Genomic DNA, 23,302 nt, shown 5'->3' with positions numbered 1-23,302 from the left:
CCTTATGTCATGCTATTAAATGGCACTACTTTTTCCTAGACGTAAGTCAAGGTCTCCTTCCCCTCGAAGGAGGTCGTCGCCTGTCAGGAGAGAGCGGAAACGCAGCCATTCTCGCTCCCCTCATCACAGAACCAAGAGCCGCAGTGCTACTCCTGCACCAGAAAAGAAAGAGGCGACTCCTGAGCCAGAACCTTCTGTGAAACCAAAGGAGACTGTTGTTCAAGAGGCAACTTCAAACAGGTAAGTGTGATAACTTTGTGTGTAGAACTATATATTGCCTTTTAAGAAAGGGAAATTATCTTAATAACTGTTTGGAGCTTGACTTGGGGGAATGTCTGCTTCTCCCTGTCTCCCTGCAATGGCAAAAGAATGTATTTCATAATCTTCAGGAAGATTTCTTTTTTTCCTGTGTAGAATTCTAAAGGCAGAGTGCTTAGCTGCCACTGTGGTTTCATTGACCTGGTCATCTTTTCCACTTCTGACAATGTCATCTTGTTTTCTAGCAAGTTGACACATAGCCTGTTTATTTTTCTTCTCTTTGAATCGTTGTACCATGTTCTAATTATTTTCACAGTTTTGGAGTGGGATGTCTAGCATCTTGTCAGAGGATGGGCAGGAGAATGTTAATTGTAGGGGAATATCTTGGCAGCTTCTAAAATGTTACTCCAGGGGCTATGCTTTGTATGTGCCTATAAATCAAGTCTTTATTTTTAACAGTGATATCCCAAAAGCTCCTAAACCTGAACCTCCTGTACCAGAGACTAAGGAAACTTCACCAGAACGTAATTCAAAGAAGGAGAGAGAGAAGGAAAAAGAGAAGACTCGTCAAAGATCCCCAACTCGGTCCAAGTCAAGGTCAAGATCTCGGTCACGTTCTCCATCTCATTCTCGACCAAGAAGGCGTCATAGATCACGGTCAAGGTAGGACTTCAATTTATCTTGATTGTGAAGGTTGAGAAGTGAATATTTTCTTCTGAAGGTGCCACTTAATGTAATGTTCTCAGTTAAAGCAGTGATGTTGTTAGAGATGTTGAGCTATGGGATGTTTTAGCCCAAATGAGAAAGATGCGTTCGATGGATAAATGTGTTCAGGAGTTGTTTTCTTCCTATCAATTCATGAGAAGATGCTCACAGTGACTAACACTGAGTGGAGAAAGAAAGGGGTACTTAATGCTGAGTATGGCATTTGTTAGATAGTGTGAATTGTGTAGCCTTCTTTTAGGAGATAGGTTTGATGCTGAAGATGATGTAAATTACTCCCCCCCCCCCCCTTTTTTTTTTAGGATTATTTTACTCCTTAGTAGACAGGTGTTGGTAAACTTTTTAAAGCACTGATTGTGTCTGAATGTACCACTTTGCATCATAATCTAAATGTTACTTGAATGTGATGCACTTGGAGAAAAGAAACTTTACACTCAGCGCCCTGAGGATAAATTTCCTCAAATCTGAAAATTAGATAGTTGCTTTTCATTTGAATTTTTGATTGTGACAGGTCTTACTCCCCTAGAAGGCGACCAAGCCCAAGACGACGGCCATCTCCAAGGAGAAGGAGCCCTCCAAGGCGAATGCCTCCCCCACCCAGACACAGAAGAAGCAGATCCCCTGTGAGGCGGTAAGATTCCCTTTTTTGAGACAACTGAAAATGTTAAACTTTGAAAGTTGAAGGGAACATTAGTTGTGAGGAATGAGCCTTATCAAAATTACCTTACCTTACTGTAGTGCTGTCAGGTACATGATTTGAGTGATGTGAAAACTGCAGTGTCATATTTTATAAGTGTGTTGTGGGGGAACATACTAGTAGCTGTGACACGATTTCTTTGGAGTCGAAATAGTGATGAGAATTCCACCTTTTTGAAAACTGGCAATTTCAGAACTGTAATGTCTTCAAATGGTTCTGGATAGCTCCCAGTGTAGATTGACATGACAGCTTTTATGACTTTTGCTTAAGTCTTAATACTTTTTTTTTTTTTCCTGTCTGGGGAAAAAATTAGAACCAGTAACTGGATTTTACTTGTTGGCAGTTTTTTATTTATGACTTACATTTTCCATCACATAAAATTAAAATAAAAATTAAATTTTGACTTGAAATGTGTTTCTTCATGTTCTTTTACTTAAAAAAATCTTCAAGGTCTGCTCTCTGGTGTTGGAGGCTACATTTTTGACAGCATAAGCAATTGTTCTAGTAGCAAAGCTCTGAGTTGCCTTGCAAAGAATATTATGTACTTACGGCAATGTCAAAATAGACATTTGTCTTCATAGGGAGAGAATAGATTCGTATCCTCTTCATAGGAAGAGAATTAAAGTGATGCTTCCTGTGTATGGTGGTAGTTCTTTTTTAGGAAGGAACAGTTCTTCCTTTCTATGACAGTGATTACTTTTTTTTTTTTCTGAGTTTGTAAAGATGTTCATTTCACACAGTTACTGGGAAAACTGTGAAAAGTATCAAACATGTATGTTGCAAGATGTACAAGAGCTCCTTTTCAACAAATGTTTATCTCACTCAAGGTAGGGTTTCTTTTTTCCAGGTTCTCAGGAATTCTGCAGCCAAAGGTGGATTCTGCAGGTACACAATTGCAACAGAACTTGCCACAAATTTTGCCGCAGAATTCTAGAGGCCCTACCTTTTTAAAATTACAAAGTAAAGATGAAGGACTAAAACATAAGAATGGATAGATTGATTCTGAATTGTTAAGTTGTTAAGTTGTCTGAAATTTTTACCTCCTGGTATAAAAACTTTTTAGCGTACTTGCACACTAAACTCTTAAACAGATCTGTTCTGAAGATCATTAAATCACATATGCTAACATGGAGAATTCTCTTAACCATCCAAAAGTTAGAGAGCCCAAACAAAACTAATTGCTCCCAGGAGAAAAGCTTAGTTGTAGTCTGTAGATTGACAGAAAGCAAGCAAAGGTAACACTAACAATTTTTTGCTCACTATGTAGTTTAAAAATAACTGTGAAAGATTGGTTGTTACTCTCCTCTTCTACAAACCAAGTTTTGAAGGCTGTCCACCATGTTTTGGAAGTGCTGTTGTATGTGGCTCTCTGTATGTGCTTGCAAACAAATGCAATTCTGTGTTCATGCTCAAACATTTCTTAAGCTGACTAGTCAGAATCTAATGTTATATTTGATTTACAGGAGAAGACGGTCATCAGCATCCTTATCTGGCAGTAGCTCTTCCTCCTCCTCCTCACGTTCCCGATCACCACCAAAGAAACCACCTAAAAGAACTGTATCCAGTCCTCCTCGTAAAACACGTAGGCTCTCTCCTTCGGCAAGCCCTCCTAGGCGGAGGCACAGACCATCCCCACCAGCAAGTCCACCTCCAAAACCACGTAGGTCTCCAACGCCCCAGCAGTCTAATCGTGCAAGAAAAAGCCGTGGCTCTGTTTCGCCTAGCAGAGCATCAGGTAATCAAATAAAAATTTGTATTCCAGCAGCTTTATCATTTTGTGCTTTTGTTTTCTCAAAGATGTTGTGTACAGTTTGTATGAGCAGAAAAGCATGCAAGAATGTAACGAATTGCAACTGAGTTATTTGACTTTGTCTTTTAGCACCCAAACATAAGAGTACTGAAAAAAGAGAATCTCCTTCGCCAGCAGCAAAACCAAGGAAAGCAGAACTGTCTGAATCAGGTATAGCTCTCGCTTTTCAACGCTGGTTTTGGGTGGGGTTTTCAATCAAAGACGCATGACAGTAAAAGGCAGTGGTAAAGTGCTGAACCCTTTCACTGGCATTGAAAGCAAGAGTTTTCAGAAGTATAAAGATGATCACTCATACTGCCTCAAATGCTTCCATCCAAGCTTTCTTGGGAAAAGCTCAGCCAAAATGTATTCCAGCTTCAATGTTATCTGAAGATTTGGGGGAGGGGGCAGCATGCTTGATGATCTACTGTAATACGACTTTGCTTCTGCCTGAATAAGGCAAATTTGTATCTTTGGTTTAAATATTCTGTCCGTGTATGTACCTTTTCAGAGGAAGATAAAGGAGGTAAAATGGCTGCAGCAGACTCTGTTCAACAGAGGCGTCAGTACAGAAGGCAAAATCAACAGTCTTCATCTGGTATGGATGGCATAGATTTCCTAAAACTGGATACAGTTTACTTTTGCAGGAAGTAGTTAATATTAAGTTCACATACTGATGAAAATTATTTGCTATGTGCGCTGCAGTGCTATTATAAACGTAATTCTAGATTTACCACTGCTGATGAAGTCACTTTAATTATTATTCACAAAGAATAAAGTTTAACTTTTAAAGGTTATGGTATATCTCTTGTTAATTGGTTCGCATCTTTAAAAGTTGCACTTTTAAACTCTTAACATCACACACAAATATTGTTTGCTGTGGATTACTTACTCTGGTGTTGCAGTAGGTTATTTCCTGATATTTTGGGCTCTTGTATGCTTGAGATCAGTAAATTAACCTGGGTCTGGTGTAGCTTTTTGTCCACTTAATATTTCTGTAAGTAACTGCAGTTCACCTTTGAAATTACCTGGCTAGTCAGATTTTATGTGGAGAGTTAGGTTGCTGCAGATATTTTTACCCAGCTCTGATTTATTTATCGCTTGACTTCAACTAACATTTTTAGTTGAACTGCTTTTAAATAGAGGTTTCTTGTTTTGCAGGAGAGGAGGTTAGTACTGCAGTTTAAACTGCAGTTATGACCCTATTAGTAAGTGTGTTAACAGTGTCATGAGAATCATTTTCCAGAGAGTGATTCTTCTACATTTATAGATTCGGGTTCTTCGTCTTCATCTGAAGAGGAAAGACCTAAAAGATCCAATGTGAAGAATGGGGAAGTTGGTAGACGCCGACGCCATTCACATTCACGAAGTCCATCACCGTCTCCACGAAAACGACAGAAGGAATCCTCCCCTCGGTAATTTCTTCTTAAGTTGAACGTAACTGACATCTTTTTTTTCTAACTATTTACTTGATGATGTTGTTTGTCTGCTATGCAACTGTCAGCAAATACACAACAGAATTAAGTCATGTCCAGTTTGCCCAATCTTGTTTCAAGATTGCATTCTTGTTATGCTCATTTGGTAAGAATTACTCTGAACTTTATTTGAATGTGTTCGTTTTTGCGTCAAATATATGGCAGATAGATTTGTTTTGTTTTGTTTTTCCTCCACTGCTATCAGGATGCAAATGGAAAAGAGGTGGCAATCGCCAGTGATGAAAAGGTTGGTTAGAAGTTAATCTGTTAAATAGGATTTACATCTAGAAAATCATTTAGACAGGCTCTCATTTATTTTGTCATGGATAAGTACTTGCCATCCTTTGTCCTTTAGACTTGCACACTCAAAGTAGTAAGGTGAGAGAAATTCAGACTGATACGTTCCTTAATGTGTTGGATCTGGGACCATTTCACTGGCAAAAAAAAAAAAAAAAAGAGGAAGACCTGCTCTGTCTCCTTCATTGTTCGCTATTTGTTAATTCTCATAAGCCTGTAACAGCTAGTAATATTGATTTTATTAGCCTGAAAACAACTGAATGCTTGTATTATTCAGGGGTTTTCTTACTCCATATAAGCAGATTTGAAAGGTAGGTGAGCATTACTTCGTATTCTTGCTGCCGTTGATGTTGTGGCTAAAACCCTTCCGTAGACATGCAACAAGTGATTAAGATCTTGATGTTCTGGGTTACAGATAATTGGAATTTTCAAAAGTCTTATTCCTGCATTCATTAGATATTTGGAACTACTGGTAGTGGACAAGTAGACCACTAGTAGTGAACACCTACTTTATTTTCTCTGTTTTTTTAATGTAGGCAATACTGTTAACACTTTTGTTTGTGAAATTGCTTGCTCTATATTGATCTCGGAATATAGGAAGGTGCAGGAAGCTGGGTGCTTGATGGGTTTATTAATCTGCTATAATGACCCTTGTGAGCAATCTGTAATTAAGACCTAGCTAGACTATAGTTGCAGCATACATAATGATGAGATTAAGTATGACTACTTCTACAAATGTTGACCATTCTCATTATGGATCTTGTCAGATAATTCTGTGTAAAACAGATTGGAATTAAAAGATCTTAATCTGTTTTGCAACATACTAAATTCACCTACTGCCTAGTGTGTAAATACACGTTTAATTAGGGCAACCATGACATTTGAAGGCTGGTATTTTTTTGGATTATAAAAGAACGTTGTCTTTTGGAGCAAACTCTTAACTATAAAAAGTGTAACTTATTGCCTTGGAGAACAACAGCCAGTGTCTTTGACATAAAATCTCAGTTTATGTAGATGAGCTGCTTTGCTTTTTCACTGCTCTCATTTTTTCCTTTATCCAGTCATTTTATCTGAATTGCTTTTTTAAAAAAGGAATGTTTTACTTTGCAAAATACCAATATTCCTCTGCTTTGAAACTCTAGGAAAGTGCGTTTAAAATTTCCCATCCCAGAAGTCTGTTGTAAGCCTTGCAGAGCAGGAAACGGCTCATTTTGTGAATAATTTTAATCCAGATAGCTGCAGTTTAGCAACAACTCTGATTTTTCTCTGCATGTCAAGAAATAAGTCACTTTGGGTTTCAGATCCATAGATAAAAGCTGTTTTCAAGAGTACAGTTTCATACTGTTTAATCTGATCCATCTTCAAACTGCTGCTGAATGCAGTTTTGTTCTGCCTGACGTAGCTGGGCATTCCCAGGTCCTCCCTTGTGTTGGATCTAGCAATCATGTCACTGTATGACGACAAAGAGGTGTTTTTGTTGGATTAGTCTCCTGGTGGATCAGTAAGCTGGTCTGACTCATTAGATGATCACTAGATTCAGTGCAAGGGAAGTGGCAGAAACGAGCTTTCAGGAGAAGAAAATGGGAGAGAGTTGGGCTTAGCCAAGATGTGAATAGACCAGGTTAAGCAGAACGTGAAATTGCCTCATGGCTGCCGTGGTGGGCTCTGAGAATTACAGTAAAATCTGTGTTGTCTCACACTCTTTAGAAAGACTTGAGTATATTTGTTTCCATCAGTTGTTCTAATAGAATTTCATTTTGAAGTGCATGAACAAGATGATTTTGTATAGCGAAAGCAGAAGAACAAAAAAGAATCGTGTGGCTCAATTGCAACTTCTCTGAGAAATCCCTTTATCTCTTTAGCAGGAGGAGGAGAAGTCCATCGCCCCCACCAGCCAGGCGGCGACGCTCTCCTTCACCTGCCCCTCCTCCTAGGCGGCGGCGGTCACCTTCATTACCTCGTCGAAGGTAGTGTATTGCATTTTTGTCATGAAATGGTTGCTTTTGGTTTGTTGACTTCCAACTGTGACGTGTGAAAAGAAATGCCACGATTGAGGAAACCAGTTCCTTGATTCATAGCTTACTGAGGAGAATGTAGTTTTGCTAGTGAGATTTTCTGTGGTAAGTATGTGGCCTGGATATCATTTGAAGAAGTTTGGTATTAAATAAAGTTTTAAAGAATTTTTAGAGGAATTCTCTTTCCCTTCTTTGGGCGAATTGCAAAACACTTGTAACTAATTCACATGCCTTTGTGGCACCTGAACATTTGTTTTCTTTGTAGGTCTCCATCACCACCCCCACGCAGGCGCTCACCTTCTCCGCGGAGATACTCTCCACCGATACAGAGACGATATTCTCCTTCACCACCGCCCAAGAGAAGAACGACTTCTCCTCCTCCCCCGCCTAAACGAAGGGCATCACCTTCTCCACAGTCAAAACGCAGAGTCTCCCATTCGCCACCGCCAAGACAGAGGAGCTCGCCAGCTGCTAAAAGGCGTTCACCTTCCCTATCTTCCAAGCACAGGAAGGGATCTCCTCCCAGTAGGTCCAATCGGGAAACACGTTCTCCACCACAAAACAAAAGGCATTCACCTTCACCACGGCCTAGAGCTTCCCATACCTCTGCAAGCCCACCACCACCACGAAGGGGAGCTTCCGCTTCACCCCAGAGAAGACAGTCTCCATCTCCAAGCGCTAGACCCATCAGGAGGGTGTCAAGAACGCCAGAACCTAAGAAGACAAAGTAAAAAAATCCATCTTTATTGTTGGTGGTTTTGTAAGGGAGTTTTCTGTTTTAATGCAGCGGGAATAGCTAGGGAATCGCATTAAAATGGTTGTCATATCTTGAGATTGCTCAAGTATTGGTGGCTCTGTTCAGCTTCCACCATCATAACGTTGATTTTCGGAAGTTTATTAGATTGGAAGCATCTGTTAAAGTGCATCATGGGGAGAAGCATTAAAGAGGCTTTACGTAGGGTTTGAAGGGTCTTCTGATAGCACAACAAAGCACTGGGACTGAGCAGGTGAAAATAAGTTTGAGAGAAGTTTTGTTTGAAGAAAAAGAACTTTCTCTTATTTTAAAGCAAACTGCAGAAGGCAACCGACACTTTTCATTAGCTCATAAATAATTTCATAAGTGGTCATCCAAGAGAAAAAAACCCCACATTTAGAATTTTAGCAGTTTTCTCTAGTGTGATGCCGCTCTTACGAGCAGATAGTCAAAAGTATGGTGCTGGCTTATTAATTCAGAAAGAAAATGTCACTGAATGTCATGTCTTGCACTTTTTTCATTGGTAAAAAAACCATGGTAAAATTCACATGATAAAATAACATTGGTATTCTCTTGACTTTTAATGTGGTTATAAATTAGTCATATCAGACGAAAGGGAGCAAGCATTCCTGAACAACAATAGTATTATTGTTTAACAAGCTATCAAGTTGCAATATCCTTTTGCATTATGGATTCACGGTGGTATTAGATTGTTTTGCCTTTTGTAACATATGCCAGCAAAGTAACTAATCATTTTTTAAGTGGCAGCTTAACCAACTTAGAAGCACATATGTTCATCTGGCTTTTTTGTTAATTTTTACTTGTTTTGTTTCTTATATCTCTAACACTCGAACCTAAGTGTAGCTCTTCTATTTTTAAGGGCTTCCACGCCAAGTCCACGATCTGCGAGACGGGTGTCTTCATCACGGTCTGCATCAGGATCACCCGAGCCAGCACCGAAAAAACATCAAGGACCTCCATCTCCTACTCGTTCTCGCTCCCCTTCTGCAAACTGGTCACCTGCAAAAAAGGCTAAAAGCCCAACTCAGAGCCCATCACCTGCAAGGGTATTTGTTTCCTAATAAAAGCAATACTGTTTTGGGTTATATGGCAAGTTATTTTCATAAAGACTTAGCTGCTGAGCAGCTCTAAGCTTATTCACATGGAAGAAAAAAATCCTTGGAGTGATTTTTTTCATAGTTAAAAACTTCTTAAAAACAATTTAACATAAATTTTTCAATTGAGGTTCAAACTTAACATCTCTGAGTCTGAAAAATAGTGCTGTTATGTATAAATTGTAACTTCTGAAAGAAAATACTTTCCCATTTCGTGAGTCTACATGAGTTTCATGGTCTACAAAGTTAGGTGGTCTCATTTATGCTTAGTAGTCTTATGTGCAAACTCGGGCTGTTCCGAACAGGAAGAGAACAGATTGTTTGGCATCCTTATCTGTTCTCCTGAGGTGTTTCCTAGGGACACTTCCGTTCTTTGCCAGAGGAGTGTTTGAGGGAGTTAGACTCCACCTGAGGTACTAATTTTTATGAAGAGGCTTGCCTGTCATTGCTATGACCAGCATATCAAGTTATGTTCTGTTTTACGCAGACACAGCACAGCTGTGCGTTACAATATCTGTCTTCTAGGACTGCTTCTGTCAGTTGGCTGGGAATGTGACTTTCCCCCAGTTCTGAAGTCGATGTTGAGTTTACTGAGTTTCGGATGTTGCTCAGTCCATGCAAATTTCCTAGGATGTTTGTGGGCTTGTTTTAACAACATTTTGAAGCCTTAGGAATGAGTTGTAATATCTGTTGAATTGTTTGTTACAGAATTCAGATCAAGAAGGGGGTGGAAAGAAGAAGAAGAAAAAGAAGGATAAGAAGCATAAAAAGGATAAAAAGCACAAGAAACACAAAAAACATAAGAAGGAGAAGGCTGCAGCGGCTGCAGCAGCTGCTGCTGTGGCTGTAGCAGATACCACCTCAGCACAGGAAGACCAGGAAGCAGAGACAGAACCCAAAAAGGTAGGAATTGGGTACCCATGCTTTACTTTTTCAGAGTCCAAGATAAGAAAATAGATGGAGGTGAATGTGCACAGTACTCTTGACGGTCTAAGCAGTGGTCTTACTTCAGAAATGCTACTTAGTGTCTCGTGATTTTACTTGATGATTTGCAATGTTGGGAGGGCTGCAGCCTGGCTTAGCTTTCAGCATCTGAAGAAATGCTTTATCTTTGTTTGAAGGAGACAGAAAGTGAACCAGAAGACAACCTTGATGATCTAGAAAAACACCTGCGAGAGAAGGCACTGAGGTCAATGAGGAAGGCGCAAGTGTCACCACCATCCTAGGCCGAATCCTTTGATATAATGTACATTTTATTTGGTTTGTACTCAGAATTCAATTTCAAATTGCTAAATGTGTTTGAGCTTTAGAATATAACATTTGTTGTAATAATTGCTAGGTTGAGGTTCACCATGTACAAAGGGCATGGATTTACATTACAAAAGGTGTCCACAGTGTACTAGTGACATTCTTTCATTGACAGTCAACATAACTGCATTTAGAGTGAGACTTTTTAGAAGCAGTAGGAATTTGTTTTGAAGGTTTTAAACATGACCGTCAATTCCCTAGTTTCTTTGAAATTCAACAAAGCCTTTAGCATAATTTGTGAGGGTCTCATTTGACTTCTTTTGTATCCACTTACATTATGCTACTAACCTTTGTGGTTTGTAAGCTTGCCCAGAAGTAAAACCACTGCAGAATTACCAAGGAAGTACCTATATTTTAATGCTTTCTACTGTTGCCTGTATAGTCTCCATTAAAGCGAATCAAGAATAGCAATTTAGAATGGTACATAAATGAAAGCATGTTGTTTACCAGGACACTGTGGGTTTATATTGTTGTAACATGTTGATTTGGAACACTGGAATTTCATTTGTATTTTTATGTTCTTTTTTTAAAGGGCAGTTTCCATGATCAGCAGTCCCAGAAAAATTCCTTCAGTTACATAAATTTTGTTTGTGAGATGTCGTTGCCCCATTCATAAATCTTGTCTCGTTACGGTTCTTCTGAATGGTATAAGCAACTTTCAGAGCTGTGGTCTTTGAAAGTTTGAGGAACCTGAACTTTGGATATTGTCATGTTTTCACTGTTTTTTGTTTTTGTTTTTTTAACTAAAGCTATATAAAGCTTGTGGATTAAACAAAATAAATTTCTAAATTTAAACAGATGTTGGCTATTTTTATATGAACATTTACATTTGCTAATCAGCTTTCTTTTGTACAGGGTTAACGAATACAGATAGGAAAAAATATTTGATCCAGTATGCTGGCTTCCAAAAAATTGGGGCTTTTGTTTTTAACTGTCCTGGGGTAGCAGAAATAGCCCTTTGTTAATTCAGCGATGCTCCTGTTATGTCTGGATTGGTGTTCTTGCAAAGCAAGAGTGAAACAGTCTACCTGGTCAGCACTCTGTTAGGATGGGTAAGCTTAAAACAAACAAAATACTTGCTCGTGAAAATTCCTCGTCATAGCAAGTAAAATGTTTCAAGGTCCTGCAAAAAATTGATGGCGGGTTTGCATTAGCTGAGTTAGGAGCTTTAGTCCTGTAAACACTGGTTTGAATGCTCATCTGAAGAATCCTGGTGGCTCGCTGCCTTTTTCATAATCGTATTTGAAACTTGCTGGATTGCTCCTGTCAAATTTTTTAAAAAATTCAAGCTCTCTTTCTGAAATCAAGTCAATTCTGAAGTCTAAGGTTCCTCTGGAAGGAGGAATGGAACATGCTTTTGAAAATTTTTGTCCTGCATCTGAAGTAGATGTGATGTGCACAATTAAGTGTAGATATTTGATTAGTCTTTTTACTTGACATCGTGTAGGGGTTTAAAATAAAACAGGTATTATGTAGATACTGGATGGAAGGGGATATCTTTAAAGTAGCTTCCTTCTGCACTTATATGCTGACTTTTTGTTTTTTAGCATAAGTATACATTGTATGCTAAAGTGCTTGTAAACTTAGTGCAACACCACTTGAATGTTGAGTATCATCTGTTATTAAATGTGTATAATAAATTCCAAGAACTTTCTGGACAAACACATTTTAAAAAGTACATCTGAGTGAATTTGGTGCTTATGAAACTACAGAACCTCGCAACGTATTGTGCTAATCTCTTTGCCTCGTTCATTCCCCCCCCCCAGCCCCGTGATGTGCCTTGGCAGCACAAAAGATTCTGAAAGTCGGTCTTTCCATGCGTGTGCGGTCAGACCATACGTGTGCAGTCTTCACAAGGAGTTAATGCTTCGTTCTTTATAATCTGAATCTTGCTTTCATCTGGGTTTTGTGACCTCTGTGTGCCTTTTAATCTTAGGACTAATAGAAGATCTTTAAATATATTCAGTACCTGAGTCACTGAGTGCTTATCTTCCCTCATATCTATTTTTAATCTCCTGCTTCCTGGACTGCACTCTGATAAAGGACTTTGCTGTTGATTTTGGACAGGTCATGAAGGAAGGCCTTTTCTGTCCTTTGGAGTTTCTGTTGTTAGGTGCTCCTTCCTTCTCTGATTTTAACATCTATCCATAAAGCATGGTTTAGGTTTAAAAAGAGCAATTAAATACACTCTTTAAGAAGAATGTAACTTCTAAATTGTGTTTAGTTTAATGTTTTAATTCCTTCCTACTCAGCCATTCATTAACACTGCATTTAAAGACCAGTCCAGTGATAGCAAGCCTTCTCTTGTCTTCTCATGAGCTATTACACTGGTTCTTGCTGCTCTAAATACCGTTGCATAGATACTTTTTAGTACCACAGCACTCCCCTGGGATGACAGCCTGTAGCGTTTGTGTCTGCTGCAAAACTTTGTCCTGGTGAACTCTTGACTTGCATCACTGAATTCCTCTCCCGATTCTCGGTAATTGAGATCCCGTCATCCAAACCCAAACTTGTCTGATCTGTCCACCGCTCGATCTTCTTGGTTAACCTCTTACCTCTGTTTCTCAACCTTTTTGTTTGTAGTCGTGCTGCTATAGTTCAGGGAGTAACCGTGTAGGATGCCTTGTGCAACATGGCAGAACCTCTGGTGCGTGAATCTCGCTCGCTCTTTTTATTCTGAAACTGCTAATCCTGTGTGTTCGCTTGTTAATCAAGGCTACCTCCCGAAATGACAGGTACGTGGGTTTAGATAAGTGACTTGCTGGAATAACTACATCTAACTATGAAAAAGAAAAAAATTCAAGTTTAATTGGACTGCATAATTCAGATGCAAATGAGTCCATAGGAGTCAACATAAGGATGAAGTGAGTCACTGGCAGGTCAGCATCTAGTTCATAATAAAGATGTATTATGTCAACAGACGGGACAATAGCAGGTGTGTGTGCAATAGTTTGACGTTTATAGAAACTCAGTGTTGGATTATTCCATTTTTCTACTTGTGTGACTTTGGAAATTTGCCTTGGGAGTTCTGTGTGGGCCAGCTTCCTGAGCTGCACCACTGCAGTTTCACACTCAAAGTAATTTATGAATTGCCTTAACGTTCAGGACAAAGACTGTTCTGCTGGTTTGGAAAACGTCTAGTACTCCCTGAAAGCTGATGTAATCTGAATGATAAGTAACAGCACTAAGGTGGAGTTCTGTGCTCAGAGCCGTGACTGTAAAACTTCACACATTAAAGCTCGTGCTTGCTCAGCTCCGTGTTGTCTGACACGAATTAATCTAAGCAGAGGCCCAGACCTGGAGGACTGGCTGAGTGCAGGCTGTGTTGGGGGTGCATTAACTCGGGGGAGCAGCCTAAATATCCTGTGTGTTTTTGCACTCTGCTGGCTTCCTTCCTCAAACACCAAACCTACTAATACATGTGTTTTGGTATAAAAAGCAGTGCTGTTGGAAGAGTAACTTGGTAGGGCATTGAACTGTATTTCGATGGAGTTTCGCTTCAGCTGTCATATATGATGTTATGTTTTGGTATAGGATCATCTGCTCATAAAACCTTGAATCATCTGCTTAAAATCCGTTGTTACATGTCACATAAGTATCCAGCAAGGCAGGCAGAGCACTGACAACACTCGCTTCATTTCTCAGCCGGAGTCCAAAACCGTAGCAGAGGCTCTGGCAGGCCACTCCTGCCGCTCCTTCAGCGTTACCTTCCCACGTGGCTTCCCGGCTTCCTTCACTTTGCTGAATAGCGACTTGGTTTCCCTCTTGTACAAATCTTTTTTCTTCCCATGTCACATTCACAGACCTTTCCAGTGGAATGGTTTGTTTCTCTTGATCAAGTCTCAGTAATCATAAAAAATTGCCGTGAAAGTAGTAGATCTCTTTAAGGACAATAAAAAGATTATTAAATCTGAGAACAATGGTGTAGGCAGTTGTGTATTTTCAGACTTTAATCAACAGTTTGACTTTTGAACTTCTTGCTTCAGCTCTCCTAGAATGAGTTCAAAGAGGTCGTAACTGCTCAAGACCATTCAGCTACGGCATGAAGCGAGAAGATGGAGATCGTTCCCCACCCTGGCAGCTGGCGGCAGATGATGTCCTGTAACAGTGACTTGTACCCGGGCTCTTTCTCTCTCAGAAATCAGGTAGTCAGCTGCTTAAAGTGAAGCAAGAATATTGCCTCGTTCCTGCTGTATGACACTCTTGAATGCCCAACATACATAACCTGTTTATCTTGTAACCCTGTCTTTGTTACAAGCTAGGTTTAGGTTGAAAGAAGCAGTTTGACTTATGTTTTCTCTTGTTCAGGTTTAGTTCTAGCTTCGTAGCATTTCCTTCTAGTAAGAGTGAAGCTTAGCTAACGTCCATCATGCTTAAAAACCTTATGGTCCGCTTGTGATAATTTCTGTTTGCTTCCTTGGTTTCCTGTAGGCAATCAGCATGCAAATACGTGGGTAAGTTCTTGATACGCCCAGTTCTGTGTGTGGATTTAAGCACTGGGAAGATGGCTGGGAAGAGTGGGATTTGATTTAATTGACCTTAAAACAGTAGAAGAACACGCAGCTGGAGGCGATCTGACTTTGTTCAGAGGGGTGGTCCTCAATTCTTCACTGTAGATTTATCAGTAAGGCATTTGGCTGTTTTGCAGGGTCGGGTGAAGGGAGCTGACACAAGCGGCGAGTTCTGGGGGTAACTCGGACGCCGTGTGTGCTGAATACATTTTTAGCAGCTGAAGATGCTTACGAGAAGAGGGACTCAGCTTAGGGGATCCGTGTGTTTTACCTTTAAAGGCAAGTATTTTGGGTTTTTGCCTTAAATGCAAGCTGTGGTTATTGCAGGGCTATGCCTTTTGGGTTATCCTTGAGGAAGCAGAGGCAGGAGCTGCTCCTCTTCGCCAGGGCAGGATGCGCTTGCAAGCGCCTTTCACCAGGTGGGGCTGGGAGCAGGAGGGCAGGACTGCGCGGGGGGGGAAAAACCACCTCTGTAACTGGATTCTGCCATCTAAATCAAAATGAGATTTAAACCTGTTTTGAGAAGAATCACCGTTCAAAATTATATCTGTTAAAGTCTAATTTATCATTACGTATTGAAAAGTTACTCAGCGTAGAAACTTTCGGAAAAGTACACTAGAAGACAGGCACGAAGCCTTATTTTTAAGAACGTTGGTGCAGAACTTGAGCCCGTGGCCCAAACACCCCAAGATTTGGGTGTTTTGGTGGGAGAAAAGCATTATTAACATTGTAAAATAGTCTTTAAGTAGGGGTGGCTCTTCACTAAGAGAAAGTTTAATTTCTTCACGATGTGAAAAGGAAATAGTGCTGGCCTCCCTTGCCCTGTTCACTAAAGCATTGGCTGTTGATGACCATTAATGAAGAACAGATGCATAGCGTGGCAGAGCAGTAAACGTTTTTCCGAGGAAAAACATAGAAAATACACCAAACTTTACCTAAACTGTTCTAAGCTCTGCATGTGTTGAAGGAAGAGGTGTGCTTTGTGCTGTCTTAAACTTGGAAAGAACAGCAAGACAAAAAGCAAAATTCCTCAAACAGATTTAATTCCGGGCGGTGAAGAAGCAGCCGGACTGAGCTTGTCCACAAACCTACCAAAGTAGCGTGGGAATTGTTCAATTGTTCAGCTTTTGAAGAGGCAAATGGCTGTTAAAATCATCAGTCATTGCAAAACAACTGAAAAAAAATGTTCTCATGTCTCTTTTGTTTTAATTAACTTTCACCTAAAGGCCATTTGGCAAAATAATGAGTAAAAATTGTTGCTGTAGTAAAAAAAAAAAAAAGAAAAGGATGTATTTAACGAGATCTGAACACGTGTATGTTAACTATGTGTGGTAACAGCTTAAAAGTGTGCAGGGATGGTGTATCAAGTTTACAAAAAATAGCCTCAAATTCAGAGTCAAGAGACTGTAGAAGCGTACATCACACGCTTAAAGGTTATACCGATTGCCTGCCTTAAAAATGAAACTACAAATGCAAAATAGGATAAAACTGATTAGTTGAAAAGATGCTTCCCGTCTGCTAATTTAAACTAGGATTAAAATTAGTGATTTAAATTAATTCAAGCAGGCTAATAAGAAACATTGGGGACCCCCCCTCCCTTCTGGAGCAAGATAAAGCCAGGAGCTCTCGGCCTGCTGATGTCTTCGTGGCTGCTGCTGTAGGAAATGTGCTGGCCGCTGTTGGAGGCGAGATAGCAGATGAGATGGAGACAGCCTAGGCCATTAGGGTAATTTCTAACTGTGGACTAGCAAAGCCAGCTCTGGCCCAGCGTACAGTGGAGCCAGTTAATTAAGTTTTATATCTTCACTTCTCATCTGCAGGCGGGTTTGCCTGTAGTTCACCAGGCTGGGGATGAACCGAAAGCTGTTGCTTAAGGGAGAAGGATCACAGCCAGTTTGTCACGGAGCTAAAAGTACTACTGGAAAGGAGGTTTGTGCCTTTTTTTTTTTTTTTTCTCTTGCCCCCCACCCCAGTCTTTCACTTAAAAACATGAGCTGCAATGTGTTTCCGATGAGGCTTGCTGGTGTCTTGTATAGCTGAGAGAGGGCTGTGCCCAAGCAGCAAACAGGTATTGCACGGAGCCAGCCCCACTGTCCCGGGGAGGGGAAATGCTGTGAAAATGCTTCTTTAGCTGGGAGTGTCGTATTTTATAAGGGGACGTGACTCCCGGGGCCGGTGAGTCAGCATTTGACGTCCTAATCTGGCTGGGTGAAACTGGGATTAGAGGGCACAGTGACTCACGGTGACAGCAGCCACCTTGTGCCATACGTGCCCGTTTGTTCAGCAATGTTTTGCTTTTGTTTTCTGCTGAAGATTTTTTTTTTTTGGGTGACCCCAAAAATCAGCACTGCAGGAAAGAACGCCCCGGTTCCCAAACTGGGACCGGTGTCAGTGCTGGGAGCACGGCTCCCCGCTGGCTCGGGGAGAGGATTTGCCGCAGAGTTGGGGGATGATTCTGAGCGTTTAGTGCAAGGTGTTTTAATTGCAAATTAATTATGTTTGGAGTTCACATTGTGGCAGATTCCTCAAGAACGGTGGTTTTTCTCACTCGGGATCAATCCCTTGGGGTTCGCACGGTGAACGCCCGCAGCAGCCGGTGGTGCAGGACTTGACCTCCGGGCCACGAGCAGGGACCAGGGGAGGCTGCACAGCCCTGGAGCGGGGAGACAGGAATAATTTTTAACTCTCACATCTGTTTCCCCAGCCAGGGCACGCTGCGATGCACGATGTAACGAGTTAAACAGCAGAAGGGATGTGGGGTCCGGCTGCGTCCTTCCTCCTATACAAAGGCAGGATGCAGTTGCCCCTCGGGCAGAGCGCCGTAGGTAGCTGTCGCTCACGAAATCAATGCCGCCTTTGTGCGCGGCCTTCAGCACAGCTGTGCGTGTTGTGAACAACAGTCATCGCGCGGGAGAAGGGAGATGAGACGGGAGCGAGCAGGAGCTGGTGGCATGGCCACGAGGGCTGCGGCACCGGCACCTGACAGCGATACAGGCGTGTGACGCAACCCCTTTGGAGACAGATCTTGTCGTTGCATTAAGGTAATAAATCCGGGGTGTGGGAGGTGCTTGCGGAGAAATGGAGAATGATGTTGTCGAACAGATACTTGAGTGCTCAGGTTGCTCTTTCCAGCTGCGGGAGAGGAATAGGGCTGGTCCCGTGCACGTGAGCTGTGTCTGCTAATCCCGGGCAGGGGTGGGAGCTATGCTGGGTGATGTTCTGAATCGCCAGCCTGGGAAGCTCTGAATCCTTCTGTTTTACTTAAAAGAAAACACAGAAAACGGCTATCTTGGGAAAGTGACTCTGGGGGGGGGAAGAATTGTTCAATTCCTCCGCAAAAGCTTTGTGTTAAATCCAGGGGCAGAGCTGCAGCTTGTGTAAATTGTCATGGCTACACTGAAATAAATGGAGTTTTGGCTGCCGACGTCAGCTCGGGGATGGACCCGGGAGACAAGTTTCAGCTCATGCGGCCAGACTCACAAAAGCACATGCATCACTTATCTGCTCGGCCAGACCTTCCTTTGAGTTTTCTCCCCACCCTTGACCTGTGCTGATGCCGTGTCCCACCCCGGGCCGTCCCCAGGAGCACAAACCTCGGCTGCTTTCCCGGTGCCCGTGCCCTGACCCGGCACGTGCAGTGGAAGAAGTGAATGTCCCTGGTGGGACAGGCTGTGCCTGGGCTCTTGGCGCTGCGTGGAAAGCTCATGGAAGGGTATTTGCCTGGGCGGGGGCAGTGGCTTTTTGTAATTCCTCATGCAGGTTTTAAAAATAATTGGTTACGTGCTTCAAATGAAACTGAAGCCAGCAGAGCGGTTGCGAAAAATTTCGATCCCTTTTGTGTATAACACCCACATGCTTCCCCTCTCCAGGAGGGGGGAAGCTTCCATTAAAAATTGATAGTCTCTCTGTCAGCTGGATTTTAATTCAGCGAGTGGATTTGACTACTGATGTGAAAAAATTACCTTTGTCAGTGTGATGATATATTTTTTCTAATGAGACAGAAATGGTTTGGCTGCTTTCCAGCTTATTAAAATCTTTGCGAGTCCGCGTGCACCGACGCAAGGGGACAAGAAGGGAAAATTACATTAAGTGCATGATTGGCAAAACAAAATTGAGCTCTTTCTTATTTATTTATTTTTTAATCTATTACAAGCATGTGAATGAATCCTTGTATTATTTATGCAGGAGGACAAAGAGAGCTGTTCTCACAGCTTCGGGAGGAGGCAGACTCCTCTTTCAGCTTCAACTCTTCTTTCCAGACAGGAAAGTGGACACCTCACTGTTATGCAGGACAGAGATAAGTGAAGGCAGTCGTGTGAAACAGGAGTAATTCGCGTGTTTTGAGGGAGAATGGGGCATTACTCAGGAGGAGACCATCTCTACGGGCGCAGGGCTCATGTCAGTGGTCTGTGGGTTCCCGGGGCCACCGCAGGATAAATCTCACTGCTGAAAAAAAGCCTTTCACCCTCCCGAGGGCGATCGCACTATTTCAGCCGGAGCATCCTATGAGCTAAGTCACCCCAGCGTCTCCTTACTGCTCTGGATTGGCTGACGGGGTTGCTCCAGCCGTCGGCCCGAGCTGAAAGCGATGCTCTCCAGCTACAAGGCTTTGCTACATCACTCGCCCAAATTACGCTGCGTGCACAGAGCACCTTGTCTCAAGGTTGGCTGCGTTGCCAGCGGGGACCTGGCCCTTCTCCAGCTGCTGCTTCCTTCCTCCCTGCCCTCAGCACAGCGTTCAGCGCCTTCTGCTGCCTGCGTGGCAGCGTGGAGACACTGCAGCAAATGTTAATCTAATTTACTGCTCGAGGTCCTTTTCTGGGTGTTTTTCACCGGGGGAGGAGGAGGAGGAGGGAGATGAGGTTGGTGCTGAGCTGGGGATGCTGACTCACTGTGTAAAGCCAGACAACGCATGGGATCCCTCCCTCCTGCCTTAGTTTCCCGATCAGCACAGTGGGTTTAGCAGTCTCTGGTGGTGTAATGAAGATTCATATTGATAAAATGCTCAGCGATGCTCATGTGATTAACATCATTTTCTGATACCTGAGCCTCTTTTGGCAGTTAAAGAGGTGACTTTGCTGAGGTGAGGCCAAGGAGCAGTACCCGTGAGTACCATGGCAGGAATATCGCGGGCTTTGGGATGCGTTTACTCGTGTAACGCTCTTCCTAAAGCCCCCCGAGGCGCCTGGTGCTGGGGTCCCCTGTGGCCAGATCCCAAACCTGGATGAAGTTCAGACTGGGGGGGGGAAACAGAAGAGAGGAATGAAGATTTACAGTTACTGGGATAAAAGCAAATGGCTAAAGAAATACCCTCCTGGCTGTGCCATTCACCCCCCCAAAAAAATCATGCGGCAATGGGCCGTGCGTGCAGGACAGGCTTGGGCTGGCCGGAGTCGCTGCAGCTCCCGGCCATCGCTGTGGTCCTTTGCAGCTCCCTTTGCCTGGCTTGGCCTTGCTTTGGCACCAGCGCTGTGCTGGCGCCATCGGGACCTTCCCCGCGCCGCTGCGGCAGGACCACGGCTCTGAATGCTGCTATTGTGAGCCCTGCGGCCGCCTGGCTCCACCGGGGAAGAGCCTCCAGCTCCCTAGCTTTTTGGGTAAGCTGTAACGATGCTGCGTGTTGAAAGGCTGCGGTGGGAGATTCCCGGGACGAGCCAACGATGCAGAGTCCTGCATCTTCTGAGCCCCGGTGCTCCTGCCCCACGCCCTGCTGCGCTATCCTGCCCCAAAGGTGAATGACTGCTCTCTGGGTTATAAAAGGTCCAGGTCCCCCCTGCTCCTTCCCACACCCACTGCGATGGCCATGGCTCTGTTTTGCTGTGGGTGTGTTACACCCACCTGCTATCAAACCTTTTGATTTTTGTAAAAAAAAATAAAATAAAAAAATAGCATCTATTGCTGGAAGTGAGGCCCCCAAAGGAAGAAAAAAATGCTCTGAAGTCCCTGTCCACATCAACCTGATTTGTCTGCAGTAATGTTTCCCTCGTGCTTTGCCATGGTGGCTGATTTTCCAGGGATGCAGCTGGTGCGGCAGGAGTTCCGGGGGGGCTCTGGGACCCCACTTCTGCCTGTGCTGGACACCGGTTTTCCAGCTGTGTGAGCAGGCAGCCGGATCCTGGCATGGTGCTGTGTGGGCCCTCCTCCATATCAAGGAGGAACCGAGGCGGTGTTTGGATACAACCAGCAGCGCCGGTTTATCTTGGCCGATTGCAGGTGGGGATTTGCCTGCGGAGCCCAGGTGGCACCAGCCCCTTCTCCAGCTCCTCCCACGGTGGCCTCTGGGCTGCGCGTTGCCACCGTGGCCCGTCAGTGTCCCCATGGCAGCCACCCTCGGCTCCCTGCCCGCACGCTCCCCAGAGATGGAGACGTGGAGGATGCAAAAAGCAAGGAGCGGAGTTCCCCAGCACCAGCCGTGGTGGCCTCCATGGTGACGTGCCATGTGTTGGACCTTGGGTGCTGGGACCAAGGACGGGTGAGCTGCCACCACCCAGCCTCGGGGTGGGCTTGCTGCTCCGGCTTTCCATGGCGTGTAGGAGCTGAGATGGAGCTGTGCTCCCAGCTGGCAAGGACGTAACATAACCCCTTGGAGCCTTGTCCTCGGTGGGATGGGGATGGGCCTCTTTGGGAGTGCCGAGAGGGAGGATTTAAGTGGGTCTGGATGTAATCAAACCTTGAGTAGGTTTGCTGTGCTAGAAATAGGGACTTGCCCTGCTGGGCTGAAGCCCGAGCAGTTGTGCACATTGAATTTTCCCCCAGATCGTGCCCATCGATGCAAAGCAAGGCGTCTTCTGACATGACGAGTGGATTAGCAGCGTAATGCCAAGGCAGATGGTGTGGCACAGGGCGGATGCAGCAGAGACCTTCCCGTACAAAGCAGGGGGGGGGTGCCAGGATGTTCAGGGAGCCCTAAACCCATCTGCCCCGGGGGTGAGTCCCCTAAAGCCAGCCCGACGCGGCTGGATGCACGGCCCCGTCCTCCTGGGAGAAGGGGTGTGTGGAGAGTGGGATTTTTGCCTGCTGCCAAGAGAGGATTTGGGTTTATTGTCTCAAACTGCACATCCCCACTATTAATGAGCAGCCAGGGTGTCATTTGAATTTAAATGACATCACAGATGCAGCCCTGCTAATTGCTCATTTGCTTACCCGGAGTTAAGTGTTAAATCAGTAAAAGAAACCTGAATTATAGAAACCTCTTGTGCATCTAATTAGGACGGCTGTAGAAAACCACCACGTTTTAACCACCTTGGTGGCAATGCTTGCCCGCTGCCATGCGCAGCTCCGTTTCAGTCCCGTTGCTCACCTCTCTGTGGTGAGCAGCCAGGGAAGTGATGCAGATTGCTTAAAAACACTGCGATTCATGGCCGGGACAGATGCAAAGGATTTAAAAGGGGAAAATCTCGGTAGCGTTGGTGCTCAGAGGGATGCTGTGGGGAGCCTGGGTGGACTTGGGCAGCCCTTGGGCTGGGCTGGGCTGTGGGCAGAGGGATGGCTGCAGCCCTCAAATATCCACCCCGGTTTTGTGCCCAAACTTTTGGCTCTAAATGACTCTTTTCATAACTTAGTAGGGGCTGGAAGAGTGTCTTATAGTGATCGTGACACAGAAAAACAACTGGGCTAAAGAGGTGATTATTAAAATTGCAAAATCAAATACCCGGTGTTCAGAAATACCAGAATTTCAGCCTGAGCAGGTAGAGCGTGTGCTGCAGATAACTGGCTCTGTAATGGGGAGATTTGGGAAATCTTTGCTCTGGTTCTGCCCCGCAGGATTGTTGTTCTCCCTGTCTGCAGGGCAAAAGTAGCTTCAACGAGGACCGCAGCTGCTTCTGTGAGTTTTTAAGCTGTGACTCAGGAGGTTTAAATTCAGGTCTCCGTCCTGCTGTGGGCATATTGGGGTTTTGAGACATCATTCCCTTGGCACCGCTGTGCCTCCTCAGGCTGCAAGGTTTAAAGTTGGCGGAGGAGTTTGTATCGCTGTGTTGAGAGAGCTGCCAGCACTATACGTGCTGCTGCAATACAAATAATTATATCAAAAAGATTATTTCTAAGTCCTGGTAGAACTGCGAGATCTTGGCTTCTTGTCCTGACCACGTTTCCTTTTCTTTCTTGAGTCCTTTGAAAAAAATCTGGCTCCTTCCACCGTGACTCAGATAGGAGGAAATAAAATTCACATTCATCATGTTACCGCTTGAGTCAGATCGGCATTTACGCCATTAGTCCGGAGCAGGTTGGCTCTGTGATGGGTGTCTGCTTTCTTCCTTGTGATGAATGTAATTAATCTTAGATGTGGACTTTGCCCAAAGAACCGCCTGGAAAGCCCGCGGGAATTCGGATGCCTCCTTTGTGGTGCACAGCTCCACCCC

The 23,302-nt window shown here is 43.7% G+C and overlaps 1 protein-coding gene and 1 long non-coding RNA gene across 17 annotated transcripts in view; both read left to right on the top strand.

Moving 5' to 3' along the window:
• SRRM1 (serine and arginine repetitive matrix 1) overlaps positions 1 to 11,228 on the top strand; it is an 18,814-nt gene extending 7,586 nt beyond the window's left edge. For 6 of the 16 annotated variants that reach the window (XM_072884982.1, XM_072884992.1, XM_072884991.1 and 3 more), the window contains 12 exons: positions 40 to 240; positions 718 to 921; positions 1,493 to 1,612; positions 3,142 to 3,413; positions 3,558 to 3,638; positions 3,979 to 4,065; positions 4,738 to 4,882; positions 7,102 to 7,206; positions 7,520 to 7,981; positions 8,889 to 9,075; positions 9,832 to 10,026; positions 10,245 to 11,228. In XM_072884982.1, coding sequence (XP_072741083.1) covers positions 40 to 240; positions 718 to 921; positions 1,493 to 1,612; positions 3,142 to 3,413; positions 3,558 to 3,638; positions 3,979 to 4,065; positions 4,738 to 4,882; positions 7,102 to 7,206; positions 7,520 to 7,981; positions 8,889 to 9,075; positions 9,832 to 10,026; positions 10,245 to 10,349 — 2,164 coding nt within the window. In that variant the 3' untranslated portion in view covers positions 10,350 to 11,228. Of the gene's footprint in view, positions 1 to 39; positions 241 to 717; positions 922 to 1,492; positions 1,613 to 2,525; positions 2,564 to 3,141; positions 3,414 to 3,557; positions 3,639 to 3,978; positions 4,066 to 4,737; positions 4,883 to 5,147; positions 5,166 to 7,101; positions 7,207 to 7,519; positions 7,982 to 8,888; positions 9,076 to 9,831; positions 10,027 to 10,244 lie in introns of those variants that run through there. The other 10 variants (XM_072884984.1, XM_072884983.1, XM_072884986.1 and 7 more) reach the window with 10 other exon arrangements.
• A 3,210-nt stretch (positions 11,229 to 14,438) lies between these two features.
• On the top strand, positions 14,439 to 16,871 carry LOC140662236 (uncharacterized). The gene is made up of 3 exons (XR_012046020.1): positions 14,439 to 14,576; positions 15,080 to 15,221; positions 16,763 to 16,871. It is a non-coding gene; the product is annotated as an uncharacterized lncRNA (long non-coding RNA).
• The last annotated feature ends 6,431 nt before the right edge of the window (positions 16,872 to 23,302 follow it).

Source organism: Ciconia boyciana, chromosome 21 (genome assembly GCF_034638445.1).
Source record: "Ciconia boyciana chromosome 21, ASM3463844v1, whole genome shotgun sequence".
NCBI lineage: Eukaryota > Metazoa > Chordata > Aves > Ciconiiformes > Ciconiidae > Ciconia > Ciconia boyciana.
Note: the sequence above shows the minus strand (reverse complement) of the source record. Positions and strands in the feature narration are given on the sequence as shown.